Source organism: Scyliorhinus torazame, chromosome 8, assembly GCF_047496885.1.
Source record: "Scyliorhinus torazame isolate Kashiwa2021f chromosome 8, sScyTor2.1, whole genome shotgun sequence".
Lineage (NCBI taxonomy): Eukaryota > Metazoa > Chordata > Chondrichthyes > Carcharhiniformes > Scyliorhinidae > Scyliorhinus > Scyliorhinus torazame.
Genome location: NC_092714.1, coordinates 194,406,778 through 194,428,507, shown reverse-complemented (window position 1 = coordinate 194,428,507; position 21,730 = coordinate 194,406,778). Strand labels below are relative to the sequence as shown.

Sequence of the window (21,730 nt, the reverse complement as noted above, 5' to 3'; positions counted from 1 at the left end):
GAATCCAGGTGGACCGGGAATGGGAGGCACTGCACAAGTTAAACCTATCCCGACTCACAGAACAAATGAAAGAGGACTTTAAGAGATGGGACATGCTCCTGCTATCACTGGCGGGGAGGGTACAGACTGTGAAAATGACGGTCCTCCCCAGATTTCTGTTTGTCTTTCAGTGCCTCCCCATCTTCATCCCAAGGGCCTTTTTCAAGTGTGTGAATAAGGTTATTTCGGGCTTTATGTGGGTGTGTAAAACCCCGCGAGTGAAGAAAGTTTTGCTGGAGCACAGTCGGAGGGAGGGTGGGTTGGCCATGCTGAGCTTTTGTAATTACTACTGGGCAGCTAATATAGCCATGATTAGGAAGTGGGTAGTGGGGGAGAGGTCAGTGTGGGAGCGGATGGAGGCGGCGTCATGTAAAGACACAAGTTTGGGAGCACTGATATCGGCACCTCTTCCATTCTCGTCGGCCCGATACTCCACAAATCCATTAGTGGTTGCGGCTCTGAGAATCTGGGGGCAGTGGAGGAGATATAAGAGAGTGGAGGGAGCATCGGTTTGGACCCCGATTTATAATAATCATCGGTTTGTACCGGGTAGGCTGGATGATGGGTTTCGGAGATGGCAAAGGGCAGGAATTAGGAAGATGGGGGATTTATTTATGGATGGGAGCTTCCCCAGCTTGAAAGCCTTGGAGGATAAATTTGCATTGCCGGCAGGGAATAGGTTTAGGTATCTGCAGGTGCGAGACTTCTTGACAATGCAGGTTCCGGCCTTCCCGCTGCTGCCGCCACAGGGCATACAGGACAGAGTAGTCTCCAGTACCTGGATGGGAGAGGGGAAGGTATCAGATATTTACCAGGAACTTTTGGAATCTGAGGAAACTCCGGTGGAGGAGCTTAAGGGCAAGTGGGAAGACGAGCTAGGAGGAGAGATAGAGGCGGGTCTGTGAGCGGATGCCCTAAGCAGGGTTAATACCTCCTCATCATGCGCCAGGCTTAGCCTGATACAATTTAAGGTAGTCCACCGGGGACACATGACGGTGGCCCGAATGAGCAGGTTTTTCGTGGTAGAGGACAGGTGTGCGAGGTGCGCGGGAAGCCCAGCAAATCATGTCCACATGTTTTGGGCATGCCCGAAACAGAGGGTTTTGGCAGTGTTTCGCTAAGACAATGTCCACGGTACTCAAAACACAGGTGGTGCCGAGTCCAGAGGTGGCGATCTTTGGAGTGTCAGAAGAGCCGGGAATTCAGGGGGCGAAAGAGACCAACGTCTTGGCCTTTGCCTCCCTGATAGCCCGGAGATGGATCTTATTAATGTGGAGGCATTTGAAGCCCCCCCGAGTGTAGGACCTGGGTTAGTGACATGGCTGGGTTTCTCAGTCTCGAGAAAATAAAGTTCGCCTTAAGAGGGTTAATGTTAGGATTCACCCGGAGGTGGCAGCCATTCGTCAACTTTCTCGGGGAAAGTTAAAATGTCAGCAGAAGCAGAATTCCAAAGGGTGGTGGGGGGGGGGGGGGGGGGGGAAAGAGGGCCGGATTGTTGTTTTATGGTTGGGCGTGTGAAGAATGTGATGGGTGTGGAAATGTTTATTGTACCATGTTTATGTTGCTGTCATTGTTATCATTATAAAATTTTGCAAATACCCTAATAAAAATATATTTTTTAAAAAGTCACTTTTAAGCACACATGTCTGTAGTCAGATACACTCTCCACTGTGAATCTCAAGTCAATGGCTGTGGATTTCTCCTCAGAATCCCACCAGATGATTGTCACGCGATACCTTCCAAACTTCACTCCCAAAAACACGCTTTATAATCTTCTCTCATGATAATGCTTTCCTTTAGCAGTTTGCATTCGGAAATCCAGTCCTGGTTTACAATTGCCTTTTTTTAACCCAAGCTTCCACACCACTTTTAACAGCAAATCCAGTCCAGGATTTTACACCAGCCCCTTTTAGGTTTCCTTTGTCTTAACTGCTTTTACACAAACTCCCCGAGTCCCAGCCACCAATTTGCATTGTTATTTCAACTCGAGTAGGTCGTAGTAAAATCTCATAACTTGAAAATCACTTCTGATAGCTTTCTGGCATCTCAGTCTTCTTCACAGCTCTGTCTGTCTTTACTAAACAGTTCTCTGTTCAAATATCTTTAACCTCTGACTGCTTGGAAACTTCTATTCTTTCCCCTAGTTTCCTTAACTATCTGTTCTTCAGATATCTGCTTACTCCATGGTATGGCTTTTCTTCTAGCAAAGCTGAGAAAGATGTTCGCTTTTCAGCCTTCTAAATGACCTGCTTCTAGAAGATCTGTGAAAACTGCTTTCTCTCTCAATACCTATCTCCAACTGCAATCAAATTTAGCTAAACTAAAACATAAAAGCTTCCATACCCCTACAAGGCCCCAGTTTCTAACCAACACCCACATACCTATGCTTTTCTATTTATTATTCATGCCGTAGCCATCTCTAAGCACAATAGAAATACAGTTGGAACTTACCAATACCTACACATGCACACACCTTTGTCTAGCAGGAATCTAACTATAGGGTTTACCCTTCTAGGCACAGAGACATTCAATTAAACACACTTAAAACTATACCTTATTGCTAATGTTTAGCAATACATATCTAATTCTCTTAAAACTACCTTTGTTTTCCTAACACTATCTCAAGCATTTATCAGTTTCAAATTGCCCCACACTATAAAATATGCTAGTAGATTGCTTCCTTTTCTTAACAAGGATGGTGCACTTGATATCAAATTAGTTCATGGATTTGCCCTCTGAGGAGTATGATAGGTTAACTGATGTGTTGCCTGTTTCGTGGAGCCTGCCAACCTCCAAGAAAAACAATATATATACACACAGTACAAGGTAACAAAATTCATGTAACTGTCCTTGATTTTCAACATGCTGCTGTGGTAAGACAGCAAATCCATCTAATTTCCCTTACAAGAGCATGATCTTGTTTAATAAGCACATTGTATGAATAATAGGTATTACAGTTGGAAAATACCAAACAGAAAATACGTATATACAGTACATACAAAATCAAGAAAATGATCGTGGATCAGCATAAAACAAATGTTAGGCTGTAACTGGAGTATTTAGAGCAGTTCTGAGTGCTCAATTATAGATAAGATACCATGTATGAGGATGTTGCCACAAGGGCTGTATTCACTGGAGCAGCCAAATTAAGGAGGAATCTCATAGAGATGTTCAAACTGATGAAACTGTAAGAGAGTGTAAATAGTGAAAGATTATCTAAACTAATAGATGATTTAGCAACTGGAGGTTTTTACTACAGGAAACATGGGGGCATAACCTATTTGTTTTTGCACTTGGACTCAATATTGGAAAATTTTCAGTAGTCTTCAGTTTCCCATTAAGTAACAGATTTCCAACCCTCATCTATAATTACTGTCTTAAAATTAATTAATATAAATTAGATTGCATTTGTTTTCACTAAGGGTTATTACAAGCACAAAGGTTTTTTAAAATCCTTCTGAATAAGTTGTGCAAGCTGCTCTTGTGTCTCCATTATCTTGAGGTTAAAGCTCTCAGACCTGATATAAAATGTTTAAGCAATTAGAATAAAAACCCATTCTATTAAATTCTGTATTGCAGCTTCTCTCCCTATGATAGCTAAACCATTATTCCTATTTTATATTCTTCTCTATTTATATTGCATAATGCAGCTAAAATATCATTCTTTACTCTTGAGCTAATTTGTAATATGCTCTATTTTGGATAGTCACCGTAAATTTAATTATTCATCTCTCCTGAATAGACTTTAAGGAGCACAGTAGATGAGACATTGATGACTTGTTAATTATTCATAAGTGTTATGCTGGTTATCTGCCTACTGAGGGAGGGAAAGGCCATACGGTTAAATTGCTTGGTTAATACATCAGATGAACATAGGAATTAGATTACACAATGAGTTAGTCCACTGTTCCTTCACCTTTTGGTGATCTAGATTTCAACTCAAAAAGAGTTGTTCACAAATACATCTTCACATTACAAAGGATGGTATGATAGATTTTAATCTTCGAATAATAGTCCATGTCTATTCGGAAATGTATTTGCTCTTGTGTAAGACATAAAAATGCTATCAATGTAAGGACATTGAGGGAACTTTCCGTTGCTTTGAATTTTGAAAATCTATTTTTCTTTTTGGTGAAAATGGCAAGCGTGGAAATCTTCCCTCAGTTAAAATTAAGCCATGTCTATGTGCATTTACGAATGATTGGAGCAATATTTTGTCAACTGACATTAATTAATCAATCATTTTAATTGATCCTTTAAGTTACTCAAAGTTACACAAGTGATCAAATTATATGAATTAGATGGATAAAATCAGTCAGTTTTTGAAAAATGTACAGGATATACTCCATTGGAATAAAACAGAGTAATTGTTTTGCATTCCTTCTTTTGGTGATTGAAGGTAGAACTTTGAATAGGTTAAATAAAACTTTAATCAGGTATTTCCAGAAAATTGCAAATAAAAAGGACTGACATTTGTAGGTGTAACAGCTACTCATCACATAACACACATTATTTGATAAGTCTGTGAATAAAAAATCCACAGTAAACAGAACTGACTTGGACTAAATGAAACCAAATGAAGACAGCATGCAACCTTATTCTATGCCAAAATGAATATTAGCCATACCAATATTAGCAATGTTCTTTTTTCAGTTGCAAATCTTTAACGAACAGAACTTAATCCGCTCCATTTGCATTTGCACGGTAGCACAGTGATTAGCACTGTTACTTTACAGCGTCAGGAACCCGGATTCGATTACCGGCTCGGGTCACTGTCTGTGCAGAATCTGCACATTCTCCCCGTTTCTGCATGGGTTTCCTCCGGGCACTCTGGTTTCCTCCCACAAGTCCCAAAAGTCGTACTTGTTAGGTGAATTGGACATTCTGAATTTTCCCTCTGTGTACCGAACAGGCGCCGGAGTGTGGCAACTAAGGGATTTTCACAGTAACTTCATTGCTGTGTAGTGTAAGCCTACTTGTGACACTAATAAAGATTATTACTAGGTCTTCATGAAGAATATTCCAAATGTCCAGAAGTATACAATATGCACATCCGCAGTTACATGTCAACATCATTTTCAAAGGATCATCAAACACGCACACTCATACTAACTTAAAAATAGGGCACCATTTATCAGTTCAGTTTTTGAATCACCAAGTAATTGTTACCTGAATTCTACTTTAAAGCTACAATGATGCTATTTGTGTTTTACATTCATTTTCGGGATGTGTTCTGGTTAGACCTGCATTTATTACCCATCCCTCTTTGCCCATCAGAAGGTGGTGGTGAGTTGCCTTCTTAAACTGCTGCAGTCCCTGAGGTGTAGATACACCCACTGTGCTGTTCGGGAGGATGTTCCAGGATGTTGCCCCAGTGACACTGAAAGAACGGCGCTATATTTCCAAGTCGGGGTGGTGAGTGACTTGGAGGGGGCCCTCCAGGTGGTGGGGTTCCTGGGTATCTGCTGTTCTTGTCCTTCTAGATCGTAGTCGTCATGGATTTGGAAGGTGCTGTCTAAGGAACTTTGGTGAGTTACTGCAGTGCATCTTGGAGATGGTAGAGTTTGAATGTTTGTGGAAGGAGGAGCAATCACACAGGCTGCTTTGTCATGGGTGGTATCAAGCTTCTTGAGTGTTGTTTGAGATGCACTCATCCAGGCAAGAGGAGAGTATTGCATTACACTCCTGACTTGTGACTTGTAAGATGGTGGGCTGGCTTTGGGGGCCAGGCGGTGAGTTACATTCATAGGATTCCTAGCCTTTGACCTGCCCTGGTAGCTACAGCATTAATATGGCTAGTCCAGTTGAGTTTCTGATCAATGGTAATCCCCAGGGTGTTGACTTAAAACACACACAACCAGTACAGTTTCACAAATATACAATTTAGCACGCCAACCAGAACATTCAGCAATCTTGGTGCCACATTCTGCAGTCTTACATTTTAACCCCTATCCTTCGCTGCCTTTCTTTCCTTTTCAAAAAGTTTCCTTAAATCTAACTCTTTGTGTCACCAATCCTAACTCTATTGCAAAACACCTCAGAAAGCTTTTTTTGAAGTGAAGGTACAATTTTAATGCAAGCTCTTGCATGATTATGATGCAGATTCAACATTCTGTGCGATAGACATGTTGATCTGTTTGAATTCTATTTATCACATGATATTTGAGCAGCCCAGTGATAAATTTCAATGTAAGGTTGGCCAAACTATTGATAAGCTTTATATATATGGCTGTCAAGTTAAATATTTGAGTTGCAGTAATATTTCACAGGTTTGTGTGATTGAAGTTTGTGTATAAAAAAGATTCATCACTTTATGCCTGCTGCACCAAATCTTATTTTGCTCTTTGAATCATATAGAAGCACAAAATACATCTTCCTGCGGAATAACAGACCTTTACAGTATTTTGTTGACTACATTGTGTTTATAAATACCTTTTCTTTGTTTAAAATTCAGAGTACCCAGTTCAGTTTTTCCAATTAAGGGGCAATTTAGAATGGCCAATCCACCCACCCTGCATATCTTTGGGTTGTGGGGGCAAAGCCCACACAGACACGGTCAAAGTGTGCAAACTCCATACGGACAGTGACCCAGAGCCGGGATTGAACCTGGGACCTCGGCGCCGTGAGGCACCAGTGCTAACCACTGTGCCACCGTGCTGCCCTATGAATACCTTTTCAAGAAAATTCTCCAACATGACATTCAGTTTTACTTACTTAACGCCAATGTTTTGTAAAGAGAAAAACAACCCCATTTAAATATCTTCCATTCAACTTCCAATTATTACATTTTAGACACGGAGGCATTAGAAAATGATTGACTTGGAACAAACTCTGTCCAAATGTGACATTAAAAATTGTTTTCGCTTCCCCGAAAACCTTTGCAAAAATATTTGATACACCTGGGGAGAATGAAAAGCATTGTTTAAAATCACTCAGCTTCACATAATTATGTTAAATCTTGAGCCATGAAGTGTAGATGCATGAGCCAGGCCTATAGTTTTATTACTCTCACAAATAGTAATATATGTTGTAATGAAATATCTGCCCCGAAAGTACAATGTGTTAAATGGTCTCTTTCCAACCTGCACGTCTCTGGGCATTTGTTTTTTCTTTATCAGCTGGGCACATACTCACTTAGCCATTAAACGTGGCAACCTGTCTCCCTCTTGTCTCAATAATAATGTAAAAGAAAAGAACATGAGATGGCTATAAAGGAGATTTTAATTATACTTTACAATTTTGTGAAATAGCTTAAATCTCACCTCCCAAAAGTAAAATGGAATTTTAATACTAAATATCATACCCTGTCACTGAAAAATACACTGGATCCCTGCGCTTTTCTGCTTTAAAGTATATTTGAAGCTGATCAAGGTAACAAATGAAATTTCTGTGAATTCTGTGAGCTGTTTTCTTCAGCCTGCGTAACCAACAAGTCAACAGCAAGCCCTCTCTGGCCAAATCTAAGACATTCAGTGTAGACCTTCCGTGCGTAATGAGGTCCTCGGTACAAATTAACATTATGCTCTGGACAGCTTTGCGTACTCACATTCCTATTGCAGGTTGGATTTAGCCTACCCTGATTCATACCCTTTATAACCAAATGCTATGCAAGAAAGCAAGGGAAAAGAGAAAGAGCTTTTAATAATATTCTAATCAATTTGCAAATGGATTACGCAGCTTTTATCACTTTTAATACTCAATGGACATAAAATAATCTTTCAATTTGTATAAATGTGAAAATCTAAGTTCAACAACAATTGTTACATTATCCGGTTATTCGCTTCTCCCAGTAGGACACATGCCGCTGGGCAGATAGGAAGTATGCTTTTGAGATGTACAATCACATGGAACAGGCTGCATGGACCAATGGATATTTTCCTGTTGGTCATTTTCATATGTTCGAAAGTTAGGAAAAATGTTAATTTACAACTCTAGAAAGGTGTGTCATAAAAAGGCACAATAAACAATTAGGAATATCTCTTTTATTTGGTTTTAACAATAGGGGGTCCAAAATTGACAACAATATTTATATGTCATATGGTTTTGATTAAAATAATTTCGAACCTCTGCCGCAAAGTGGATCCGAGCAAGTTGAATTTGCTGCATACTGGACATGATTCCAAAACCAAAACTATTATTTTAACCTTCAATGTAATGGATTGGGTTTGAACAGAAGCAAACCTTTTGGTATGAAATATGGGATCAGTGGTGGACGCAGTTTTACAGTTGACTCTTTCCAATATAAGGAATGTTGCTGGATTACCCCTAACATCTGCCCTTCCTGATCTACAAGTAGTGAGGACCATTGTGAACTACAATGTTTCCTTAATTATTTTATTACCATCGATTGTGTTGAGAGATAAGGCAGTTTTGAGGTGTTACTGCTGCTCTGGAAGCTTTTAACCATTCGTCTAATCACATTGTCAACGTATTCTAAGTAGACAAGCTTGATTTTTTTGCTTTGACATTACCTTTCACCTAAAATACATGCTTTAATCTAAATCATTACAGTTTACTTAAATGTTTTCATACAATCTTTATCAGCTCACAAATTAATGTCACTAAAGTCTACACACTACATTTTCTGTACAAGTTGACTGATCTAGTCTTTAGCTTAATGTATTATTTCCTAAGAAAACTACTTTAAGCTGTGTTCATTTGAATAATTTTAGGTGTTTCTTCATTATATATTATTAATTCTCGTTCATCCACAAACATAAACATTCTCACAGTAGCCTGAAGAACCTCGTGCAGGTTCTATTACTTTCGAAAGCTTAACTCCCGAAAAACGATTTTATTCTAAGTACCACAAAAATAGTACCAAATACATGAGTACAATGAGCTCTAATTCTGTCGGTTATGAGTTACCACATCTCACTGAAAAATGTCAACAGTGCAAGGTTATTCTCCTCCGCTCCATCCAAGAGTTGGGTCTAGTACAGCTGATATTATATGCTGGTGTAGTGTTGTGAATAGATTCTCCTGTCTATTACATTAAACTTTCAATTTTATGTGTTGATCTAACTGAATTACATTTATCTCAGATCTATAGATGTTTCTGAACTTGCTGCTAAGTTTAATGACCCTGACTGCTGGTAACTGAAGAATATCAACAGTACTGCGTCTAGTGAAGGTAGAACTGATAAGGTTAGCATCGCTGAATTCATTAGTCAAACTGAAAGGTCCAGTACACAGCCACAATCCTTTTAATATAGGCTCAGTAGCAAAAGTAGAAAAGTAGCTGTGGACCTAAACTCTGTTAAAGCCTAGACAACTGGGGGACAAACTTCAAAAAAACTACAACTGAATTAATGCACAGTAAACCTCAAGAAAATTCTTGATACAAACAAACTGTTACTTTTTGTTTGGATCCCTCCCAGTCATGACTGATACAATGGGACCTATTGTACATAAACTGCTTATAAGTGCAATGCTCATTTATTCCAAAATAATGATACATCAGGATTTCTTTGTGCTTACTGAATTAATATTCTCAAAGCTTAATGATTACAATGGTAAAACACAAAGCAAAGTGGTGAACTCATTCACCACTTACTGTAAACTCCAAAAAGTATCATTCAGACATTATACAAAATGCCTCACTGGATTTTAAAGGGTTAATCATATTTCAAAATACAATCGGATACTCTATACAACAGATTAACAGGAAGGGATAGAGGGATTGTACAGAGACATACAAGGATGCTAAGAATGGAGTGCTTGATATATACAGTATATATATATATATATATATGTTACACAGTTTCCACTCTTACCACAGCCTGTGCTAAAATCCTAAAGGGAGTAGGAAGTTTCAATCCAGAATAAAATCCAGCATCTGATTTTATTATTGTTTCCTGTCTGATGAGGGGCATCAATTATAACACAATCTATTTTAAATTATAGGGTGTAGCCTCAATTCAGGCTTTCCTTGCAAACCTTGCAATGTAAAGACACTGCTTCATATAAATAAATAAACGGGTGGAATCGTGCAGAACCCTGTAGAGGACTATTCTCCAAATGTTATCACGCATCCTGCCTCAATTCATAATGAACATATTTATTGCAGACAGTCAAAACTTTAATTTGCATTACGGGCGAGGAGGAAAAATGAAGAGAAAGAATAAACACGATGCCCGCGCCTGGCAATTCTAAGTGCAAAGGTATTCTTCCCGGTTGCTCTTATTTAACCTGCTCTCTCAGAATAGCCAAGTGCTGTTTCTCACCTTGTGAAGATGCACAGAGTTGGACATAGAGCCCCAGGTAATGCAAAGCTCCCACAGTCACTCCAAACATCCCCATGTTGTCTGCAACGCTGTGTCTCTCACATCAGTGGGGTTTGGTGTTAGAAATCCGGGTCTCGGGTCTCAGGAAATTTCCGCTCAAGCAGCTCGATTGCTCAGCCGATCTGAGGCGAGCTGCTCTCTCGGAGCTGCTGCCTCTGCGGTACTTCACCGTGGTGGCGCAAGAGGCTGCTGAGAACTGAGCTGTGCTGCGAGCACGGGGGCGCCGGATCACCGCGCGGAGGTATCCACACCCAGGCAATTTTTTTTTAACTTCTCTAGACACCAACTCACAGAATCAAACTTCTGCCTGCGGAAGATTGCAGTGCCCCTGGTAACACAGGCGCTCATTTAGTGTCACATACTGAGCAAGGTCTCTATAGGAGTCAGGTTTGACAAGCCACTCAGTCTCCGAGACAACCTGGCTAATTTTCTGATAGTCCAGCATGTTTCAGATTGCTTGTTATAAAGAATGACAGGACTCCAGTGGGGTAGGTCTGGGGGTTTGATGTTCTCCACCTTAGACTCTGATAACCCTGTGAAGCAATCCACCAACACACAGGCTGGCCAGAAGCGCCAGGACGCTCTCCAGTTCTGAGTTGGTAAGCTATGTGTTGTGAAATGGTTAAACAGCAGAATAATCTCTGTGACCTCGCCCTGAATACCCTGACCCTTCGCGTTTGCTTTTCACTTCTCGAGGTTTGCACAGGTGAGATGTATCCCTCGAGGAGCAAGTGACCACTCCAGTTTAGGGTGACCCTTGAAAAGATGTTTTCCAATTAACATCAGACCACACTGCTTGCAATGAAGAACAATCTTTCATTTAATAAATCTTGCTTGGCGTCCGAGTCCCAAAGCGTTTCCCAGTCAGTACGCAGCAAGGTTCTGCAAACAGCATTCGGGTAATGATCTGAGTGGTGTTGGTTGGGGCAAAAAGAGAACTTTGCTTCTTTGAATGGTGACCTCTTACTCATCGCAAAAGACGACTTGGTGGGCAGTGCAGCACTCTTTCAGGAGTGGAGTTAATTGTCAAGACTAGATTGTGGGTTCAGGTCTCTGGTGTGGGACTTAAATCCAGGACCATATGGTTCAGAGGGAGCGTGCTCCCACTTAAACCGAGGAGCACCCCTGACAAAGTCATAGCCTGTCCAGGTGTGGAATCTGAAGGTTATTTCATGCACATGTTGTAAAATGGAGGACTGGGTGAAAACAATGGAAAAATTGTGCAGATTCATTAGCTGGTCAATATATATAAAACAGGAACAAAACTTGGCCTAATTGTTTCTCATATGTTGTCTTCATATGAACATGGCGGATTTTACCACAGGTTCGTTGTTGATGGGCCAATAAATAGCCCTGATTTTTCTCTAGTTTTAAACTGATCGTCATAGATTTTTCAGCTCAATTGATCCCCTGAGAGAGTTTGCGCCACGATCGGATTAAATTTTCTGTACTACTGTTCTTGCTAACCATCCTTGCTGTGTGCTAATTACAAATGTGCTGGAAGGGGGTTAGCACCGTTTCCCAGTCGGTACCGGACACTATCTTTTACAAATGAAAACAGAATGCGCGGGAACACTATCGCAGATCAGTCACAATGCAAAGAGGGAGAAGAAAAGTCAACTTCTGAGGAAGAATTCTTCTTCAGAGTTACAGTTCCTGTTTTAGTTCCACTAATTGCTGCTTTTTTGTCAATGTGCCCTGTCTATCAGATACTCAGCCAGGAGAGTCCTGAGCAGCAACATTTGCCCTGCGAGGGGTGGGTGAGGGATAATGGGGTGGATGAGTCATCGAGTCACACAGTTCACAGCACAAAAAGTGGCCTTTCGGCCCATCGTTTCCGCAACAGCCATCAAGCACCTATATCCTAATCCCCATTCCAGCAGCTCGGGTGTAGCCTTGTATGCTATGGGGGTGGGGAATTGGAGTGGCGGGAGGTCTGATTGGGGGGGGGGGGGGTGGTCGTGGGGGTCTCCACACACACAGAAGCTTGGACCACTGAAAAAGAGACGATGCATTGTGGCTACTGGAGTGGTATTTTCCCCGAACAAATTGCGGCAGTCATTCCAAAGACATCCCGCCTACCACAGCGCAGCAGCCTGTTGGTTGAATTTCAATTCCGTATGTCGTACTGCTCAGGGATTGGCTGTTCAAATCAAAACAGCATGTTCCAGCGGTTCATGATAGGCAGAGGGCAGACCCTACTCAACCAGCCTAACCCTAACCATGTTTGCCAAATGAAATGTGGACTGAGTTATGATTCCATGATTAGGCAGCACTTGTTGAACACTCCTGAGTATGACAGTAGCGACAATAGCAACCAATTTAAGATGATCAGAAGAGCTTGTAACATGGTTTGTTTATACATGTTAGAAGTGGCATATATTAGTACACAGGATTGCTGGCTGCAAACAAAAAGAACATCTTCAAGCCATGTGGCCTTTTGGAGCTTGGGAAGCCTATTGTTTCCTCTTTCGATGCAGCAGCAATTGCCTGGCCATGGCAATTCCCTGACCAATCAGAGTTGACCTGCCAACCAATCAGCACTCCTTTTCTCCTGTGGCATTATTTGTTGAGTGTTTGAAATTTGGCACTCTTGCATTTGTCCTGATGAGTGCAAGCCAAAACGCTTCTGCAAAGTGTCTCTCTCGCCAACAATATTCAAGTAATGTACGACCACGGGACTGGGATTTAGATTCGTCCTCTAAATATTTCTTAAACCCGTTTTATTATGGGGCAGAGACCAGTAACAATAATAGAATTTCATCTTCATTCGTCTGGAGCGCATCAACGTCACAATTAACTTAATGAGAATGATTATCAGAGTTAACAATAACAATTATAATGACTCTGTTCATAACATATACCAATTAGGGTGATTATATATTAATGAGCACCAGCGTCGGCCAAGTGCTCGCAATGCGATGAAACCACGTCGAGACCTTGTTACTTTAACAAGCGACACACAGGTCAGCGCGGACACTCGCAGCAACTGCTCGTTTTCAGACCTGCATGAATAAGACTCATCCGAATGTGCAACAAAGGATGAGTCTTCATCGGGTGCAGCGTGTGCCCAGTGAGGTGCAGCTGACATCCCCTGTCCTGGAGTTTGTTTTCAGCACCAGCCTGGAGAACAGCTCCCGCAAAGACGGGAAACACCAATGGAGCATGTTTAAATATCACACTGGGCGGCTGTCACTGATGTACAGAGGCTCTCACAAGCACGCATATATTTAGATGCTATTGAATTACAAAGTGAAAAGTGCAATTTCTGATTTTGATTTATTTTGCGGGGGCGGGGGGGGGGGGGGGGGTGTTCGTTATGGGATTGAAGCCTGTTGGGGTGAGCATTCAGCCGGTGTGCTAATCTCTACTGTGTTAAACTGCTACCTCGCCTCTATCTGGTCTATTCCGGGAACAAGGCTCTCTCCCTCTCGTTCTCTCTCTGATCGATACTAGAGCTTCTCTAATGCAGCAATCAAAGCGTTCAGTCGGGTGCCTTTCTTTCCATCAGAGCCAGCACAGAACTGAATGATTTCGAGCGCGAACCAGTTGTGCATTTTCATTGCTGTCTTTGTGTTTCCTAAGTTACAGCTCGCAAACCACTGCATCTGCCTCCTTACATCTTTTCACTCAAAAACAAAATCCCCACCGAACACGCTCACTCCTCACGCTGCTCGAGATTTTCGCTACATGTTGCAGCGAATGAATGTATGATTTTTAAATGCACACATGAAATAAAGTTGGAAACCGAGTGCTATTTTTTTTAAATAGCTCCGAACTGGAGCAAAGATTGTTCCTTTGCTACACACACACACACACACGATGCAGGAGCGAGCAAACGGCGCTCATGGGAACTGGCTCGAGCTCCTTCCAAAAATATATTTCTGTGCATGTTGGGGAATGAAGACCGCGGTAAACCTCAGCCTTAGCTGCTGCCCTTGCCCAGGCTGCACAACTGAGCTGCAATGGTAAGGGGGACACACTCATTAATCAGCCGTTAACCACCAGAGACAAAACAAACATCCTGCCCACAGTATTGGGCCTAAACAGCATCGAATCGTCATATCATACGGCACAGAGCGGGAGCCATTCGGCCCATCGTGCCCGGGCTAGCCAATCCCTCCCACTCCCCTATCCCTTCTTTCCAACCTTGATTTTTTATTTCAATATATCCTTTGAAAGTTACTGCTTTCATTGCATAAATAACATTTCTCATCTCTCTCTTTTGCCAACTGTAACTACTGAAACTATCTTAAACCCGGGTCCTCTGCCCACTGGGCAGCACGGTTGCACAGGGGTTAGCACTGTTGCTTCACAGCACCAGGGACCCGTGTTCGATTCCCGGCTTGGGTCACTGTCTGTGCGGAGTCTGCACGTTCTCCCCGTGTCTGCATGGGTTTCCTCTGGGTACTCCGGTTTCCTCCCACCCGTCCGGAAAGACATGCTATTAGGTCATTTGGACATGCTGAATTCTCCCTCTGTGTAATCGAACAGGCGCCGAAGTGTGGCGACTAGGGGCTTTTCACAGTAACTTCATTGCAATGTTAATGTAAATTTACTTGTGACACTAATCAAGATTATTATTACTATCTTAAACTTGTTTCCTCTGACCACTAAAACTATCTTAAACCCAAATCATCTGACTACTGAACCTCCCTTTAAAGAGGAGTGTCTTCTCTTTAAGAAAAAACGTCATCCCTGTGAACATAATATTCCAACTCTCCTTGGAGAAGCCTTGTTGGACTCCAAACTCTCTTCCCCTCTCCACCGTTGCTGTGGAATCTTTCCAGCACTATATTTTAAATCCCCCCATGCTGCAAAAAGGGAATTTTGCATTTACCTAGCGCTTCGACACAGCGAAGATAACATCATATTTGCAGTGGTTGTTGCGTTTCCGCCCTTCAAAATCAAGAATATGCAAACGATTGTTTTACATTGTTGGTCTAACCAGCAGCCAACATAATATGATATTTGCCAAACAACTTTTTTTTAGCTCCAGCGCCCAGGCTACAGGTCAAAACGTTGCTAATTAAAGTGCAGAAGCCGTTCGTTGCCGAGGACAGTGCTGGCAATAGATATTTGGTAATGTTACTTTGTTTGATATGTGAGTAATGACACTGAGTTATGGGAAATCTCTCAACTGTGCGACACACTCCTCCAACTCAACAGGATTGCAAATGCGGTGACTGGTGATCAGTGTTCCTTTTTTGCACAAGTGACCGAACACTTGGAACTCGAGGCTGGTGCTGTGAAACTCGGTGTCTCCACCAAAGGCAAAGCCGAGGTTGACGACCACGAGACACAACCGCCAGAAGCTAATGGCCACAAAAGTGATAATGCCCGAGTCTGTAAGACCCTGAGTAATAAACTTTCTGTCCGAATTCCCAAATCCACCCCATCCCCTCCGTGTGTGGGAGAACCTATCTAATCCTGCCAGTAAAGAGAACATTCAGATTATTTTTAACTGCCCTGTTACAAATGATGGCAAAGCACTATTGATTCGCGCTCCCCATTAACACTGTCGCAATTATCCCACAATCCCGGGCTCCCATTATGAATTCATACGTGGGAGTATGGGTTGGTGATGAATTGACAACACTGCGGGGCAGATTTCTGAATCCACACTCCGATCTCCTGTTCTCAGGCATCGTGGCATTTAGATATCTGCTATTCTTGATCAATCCACCAGGAGGTGCACTTAAAAAGGGACCTAATATCCGAAAGTGCATATTGTTGTTTAAAACCCCTGACAAAACTGCAACTTTTCATTTGGTTTCTTAATGGCTAGATGATTTATAAAATTTACTGAACGACAGAACTAACCTTCAGAAAACAGTTTTATAATTATGGGGGCCATTAAAATATTAATTAGTAGATTATTTTGTATGTCTCAATCGTTAATTTACTCCATGTGTAGTAAGTACTTTTTTTTAAGAGTAATTTCATTTTAGTGCTTTTGTTTCCTACTGTTGGGGGGGGGGGGGGCGGGGGTGGAAAATGATCCGTGAAAATCCTTTCATGTGATTGGTTGTTTTTGTTAATAATCTTTATTGTCACAAGGAGGCTTACATTAACACTGCAATGAAGTTACTGTGAAACACCCCTAGTCACCACATTCTGGCGCCTGTTTGGGTCCGCAGAGGGAGAATTTAGAATGTCCAATTCACCTTAACAAGCACGTCTTTCAGGACTTGTGGGAGGAAACTGGAGCACCCACACAGACACAGGGAGAATGTGCAGACTCCACACAGACAGTGGCCCAAGCTGAGAATCGAACCGGGGATCCAGGTGATGTGAAGCAACAGTGCTACACACTGTGCTACCGTGCCGCACATGATGGCTTGAGACCAGCTCCACTTTGGGACTATCCTGTACAAAACGTCGGTTACAAGACCACTGCATAATTTGTTCCATCCCCATGGAGACCACAACTTCTTTTAACAGAGATTAATTTCCCAGCAACCAATGGAAATTACCAAACCAAAAATGTGCAGGTTGGGTCAAGTAGATTGGCCATGCTAAAACAATGCCCCTTTGTGCCCAACAATGTGCAGGTTAGGTGAGGATATGGGGATAGGGTGGGTGTGAACCTAGGTAGGGTGGTCTTTCGGAAGGTTGGCAAAGACCCGATGGCCTGAATGGCCCCCTTCTACACTATAGGGATTCTATGAGAATATGATTTCATGTTTTAGTTTTAAGCCTACTGTAACAATGAATCTGAAATCAACATATATTAAACATGAATTAATAGGCAGCCAATACACCCAACTAAAGAAATGGTACGTTCACATTAACAGACCAAGATTTCTCTTGTGAAACCCCTTTGCTGTGTGCTGCACTTCTGGAAGATGTGTAACATTACAGGAATGACTCCAAAGCAACTCCCAGCTCTACAGTTGGCTCATTTCTTTCTGACACATGAGTGTACTTTTTGGAAGTTATTACTCTCGGTCCACTTCTTCCAGTTCTGATTTTCACCAGCAGTGTGCACCTTGGCGGCTCCTAATTCCTTAAATCTCCAAAAGTCCCATCTGTTTTTCCCTTTCCTTTCAAACATGAAACAAACTCTTATAAGCACGCTGCTTGTTTGTTAAAACAAAACAGTCAGTCCAAGGCATAAGCTGCTTTGTCTCTCATTATAAGTACATTATTTTTCTTTCTGTGTCCCTTTTCTGTAAGATATTCTGGAAAAGGATGAAAACTCTCCCTTGATATATATCTGTTTCAGTTTCTCCCCCAATGGCAACCATATCACATGGATTTGTCTCCAAGCAGAGGTATTTAGTATGACTTTACTATTTCCCTTTTCAGAATGTTCCATTTCATTTTAAGTAAATTGGACTTTCCAAAACATAATTTTGTAAAGTCGAGCTCCATAACACATGTGAGGAATGAATCTTTCACCAGACAGATCCCTAAAGAATTCAGAATTTTGCACTCCCCTTTCCATTGGGTGTGAATGGCAGCAAGAGAATAAAATCTCACAGGAGGCACAAATCATGTTACAACTTGGTGGGAGGTCCCATTGTGATTACCCCCGCCAGTCATGTAACAGGATTCAAGACTTTGATTGTCATGGGACCCACCTCTTAGAAAATAAATTCAAAGTTGCTCGCAATATGGTGGAGAAAGCTGCCATTTGGACAGATGGCATAAATGCTATCTTTCCTGCCCACTGCAACAGTCTGCCTCAATAAAGAAAATTCTTCCCTATGGGTCTAACAATGAAGAGTTGTTCTTCCCGATATAACAAAGGGAGATAAATTAACCCTTGGTGCTTCAAAAAATCTAGTCTTTTAAACTTTGTGAATTAAGTTGCCTGATAGTCAAAGTGCAAACTCCAAGATAACTTCCATAACAATGCTATCCACCTTTACACAGAGGGAAGACCGACAGGAAAAGAAATTCAGCAACACTAATGGGATAGAAATTGGTCTTGGGTGATGTGCTGAATAGGTGATGTCAATTTGAGCCCTGGTTTAGCACAGTGGGCTAAATAGCTGGCTTGCAATGCAGAACAATGCCAACAGTGCGGGTTCAATTCCCGTGCCAGCCTCCCTGAACAGGCGCTGGATTGTTGCAAGGGACTTTTCACAGTAACTTCATTGAAGCCTACTTGTGACAATAAGCAAATATTATTATTATTAATTTAATATTGCCTGCGTCGTAGTCAATTCCATCGACTTCAACACAGCTGACTAGCCAGCTGAATATTTATCGAATGATGGATATGGCAACTCCTATTTCATGTGTCCACTCAATACCAATTTCTGTCACATAATAATTGCTGCAACTCTGCATATCAAGAAACTGGGCCTGTCTTTGAATGTTGCCAGAACAAATCAACCTACACCTAGTTGGCCAAATATTACACCTCCAATATATGTTGAAGGCGAGACTCTGGAGTGTGTTGAGTACTTCTCGTACCTTGGCACTACCTCTCTCAAAAGGTCATCATTGGTGAGGAGATCCTGCAGCCAATCAACTGTGCCAGTTCAGCCTTCTACAAACTTCAGGAACAAGTGTTTGACAAAAAATACACCAGCTAGTCAACAAGAGACCTAATGTACAGAACAGTTGTCGTCACCATGCTCACGTACTGTAGATCGACCCCGACGGTGCATCAGCAACATATAATTCGATCAGCAATTTCTCCACCGCATCCCCCCGATCCTATGGGAGGATTGCCCCCTCCCCACCCCCTCTAGGGGAAGACAAATAAAACACTTGAGGATTCTCTAAAGCTCTCCCAGCAGGACAGCAACATTGACACTAACGACTGGGAGAAATTTGCTACCAATTGTTCAGGATGGCAGTGGCTTGTCCATCAAGCTGCATCACCCTTTAACTCCTGTCATGTGAGAGTACCTTTAAGAAATAGGTGTTTATAAATGGGTGCGTATATAAATATAATAAAGTATTACTTAGTGTTGTATTCTTTGGGGGTTGTATTTGAATTAATGGTTGCTAAGATGTTCACTGTATGTTTTAAACAGGTGAACTTGAGTTCATAGAATAAACATTGTTTTGCTTTAAAAAATTACTTTTCCATTTTTGCTGTACCACACCTGTTGAGTGGACCGTGTGCTCCCCATACCACAATCTATTAAAAGTTGTGGGTCAGGTGAACTCCATGATACACTTTGGGGTTCTCTAAACCCTGGTCCATAACACTCCCAACACCTTACCAATGAGGCAGACAATGGTAGTGGGGAAAGAAAAGGAAGCAAGCAAATCCTACACACTGGATCCCATTGCATCATGGGATGCCCCATGTCCATAGATCTGTGAGTTGGGAATCAGTCTGTTTGGTCACATGGAGGCCCATGGGAGAAGCTTGTAATCTTCCAGTTTCTTGAATTGTAGGACAGCTGCCACTGACAATTTGCCAACTGTTCACTTTTGAAAATCATTACTAATAGTGTATCTTTCCATTTAAAGTTAAATATACTTTTTTTAGAAGAATTTTAGAGTATCCCATGTTTTTTTTTCCAATTAAGGGGCAATTTAGCGTGGCCAAGTCACCTACTCTGCACACCTTTTTGGATTGTGGGAGTGAGACCCAAGCAGGCACAGGGAGAATGTGCAAACTCCACACAGACAGTGACCCGGGGCCGGGATCGCATACAGGTCCTCAGCGCCGTGAGGCAGCAGTGCTAACCACTGTGCCACCGTGCCTCCAAAAGTTAAATATACTTCAATAACTTTTCTTAGACCTGTCGATTAACCTGGTAGAGAACAGAAAACCTATTTACTGGAGCAAGCCCATGTTGGCCTTAACCACTGATCTGTCATCTGTAGGTTTACAAAGACAACACTTTGTATACTGCATGTTATTCCTATTGAATGAAACTGTTAAACTCTAAAAGCAGTTTTATCCTGTAGTGAGATACTGGAATACGTATGGGCATATTAACATCATTATTGGTGCTATCAGAAAGTGTATTGGTTATAAAACATGTTTGAAGATGGGAAAATCAATTTATATAAGTACCCAATTTACATTGATGGCATGTATTCACAGATTACAAAAATACGTAAATAATTTTCAAGCATAGGTCTGAAATACAGAGTGTGTGGAACAATTCATTATTTAATATCTGAAGGGCTGATATTAAATGAATATGTTGGTAATAATTATTGTTATAATCCCATATAGCTATGTCACACCACCCTTTTTGATGAAGTTAGGTAATGAGACTCTGAATGTGAATTGATGGTATACATCAGTGGTAGGGGAATCTTATTTTTCTGAGCAATTTTATACTTTATTAGACATCTTGGCATATTTTATGCTTACACATGTGAAAGGACCAGCAGCAATAAATTTGTTTGGAAACCCAGCGCACAATTTAAAAATATTTATCTTTGTAAACATTACAAGCTCTGACCAAATTTATTTAACAGAAGTGATTGAATATAGTTCAGTTCACCCTGCATGATTATTTCCTCCGCTGGTCCCTGAACCCACTGACTATTGCTGAAATATGGTTTCTCAGGTTCTGCCAAGCCTTCTGGACTTTGTTTAAACAGTCATTCTTTTTGTGTGCACTTAGACACTGCACGTTAGCTGGCTATTCAATAGAGAGGGCATCACAGTTGAGACTGATACTATTCTTATCCAAAGTAGATAGTCATGTATTTTACAGAAATATCCAGTTAGCAGTCATCTGAAGCAAATAATTTGGCCAATTTTACCCCTTCTTCACACCTAGCAGGTTAAATACTGCCCCAGCTGAGATTACGTGATTCTTCATGTACCAAACCTGGATCTTTCTGATGTATATTTTTTGGTGCCATATCAAGCAAAGCCTATTATCGACTTGATTATTGGAGAATCATATTTCCATAAGATTTTGATACATATACCACAAGATCAACCTAAGGTACATGAGACAAATTTGATAGACTTATGCTAACTCGATTTGGGAAGTTCTGAATCCAGTGCGAATGCAGTAAACCATTTTTGCAAATAATCTTTATTGTCACAAGTAGGCTTACATTGCAATGAAGTTACTGTGAAAAGCCCCTAGTCGCCACATTCCGGCACCTGTTAGGGTACTCAGAGGGAGAATTCAGAATGTCCAAATTACCTAACAGCATGTCTTTAGGGACTAGTGGGAGGAAACAGGAGCAGTAGCCACTCCATGAAAATATCCTGTATCTCTAGAAGCTTATTTTTAGTACCTGTGAAAAAAACCACCCTTATGTTTGATCTCTAGAGATCAATTTGTTGTTAATATGGAACATCACTGAGGTACTGCTTTTGTTAAAAGTAATTTACTAGACAGCAGCCACAGCTATAAATAATTGTTGCTAGTCAGAGCTAATTAGTCTTGATGATGCCATGGTGTAAGTTGAGTAAAATCAGAAGGTAACTGAAGCAAAACCATTACTCTCTGATG

The 21,730-nt window shown here is 41.4% G+C and overlaps 1 protein-coding gene across 1 annotated transcript in view; it reads right to left on the bottom strand.

Annotated features, from left to right (window-relative positions):
* LOC140428315 (V-set and transmembrane domain-containing protein 2-like protein) overlaps positions 1-10,503 on the bottom strand; it is a 129,849-nt gene extending 119,346 nt beyond the window's left edge. The window contains exon 1 of the mRNA XM_072514655.1: positions 10,266-10,503. Within this exon, the coding sequence (XP_072370756.1) occupies positions 10,266-10,341 (76 nt within the window). The 5' untranslated portion in view covers positions 10,342-10,503. The remainder of the gene's footprint in view (positions 1-10,265) is intronic.
* Positions 10,504-21,730: the final 11,227 nt, after the last annotated feature.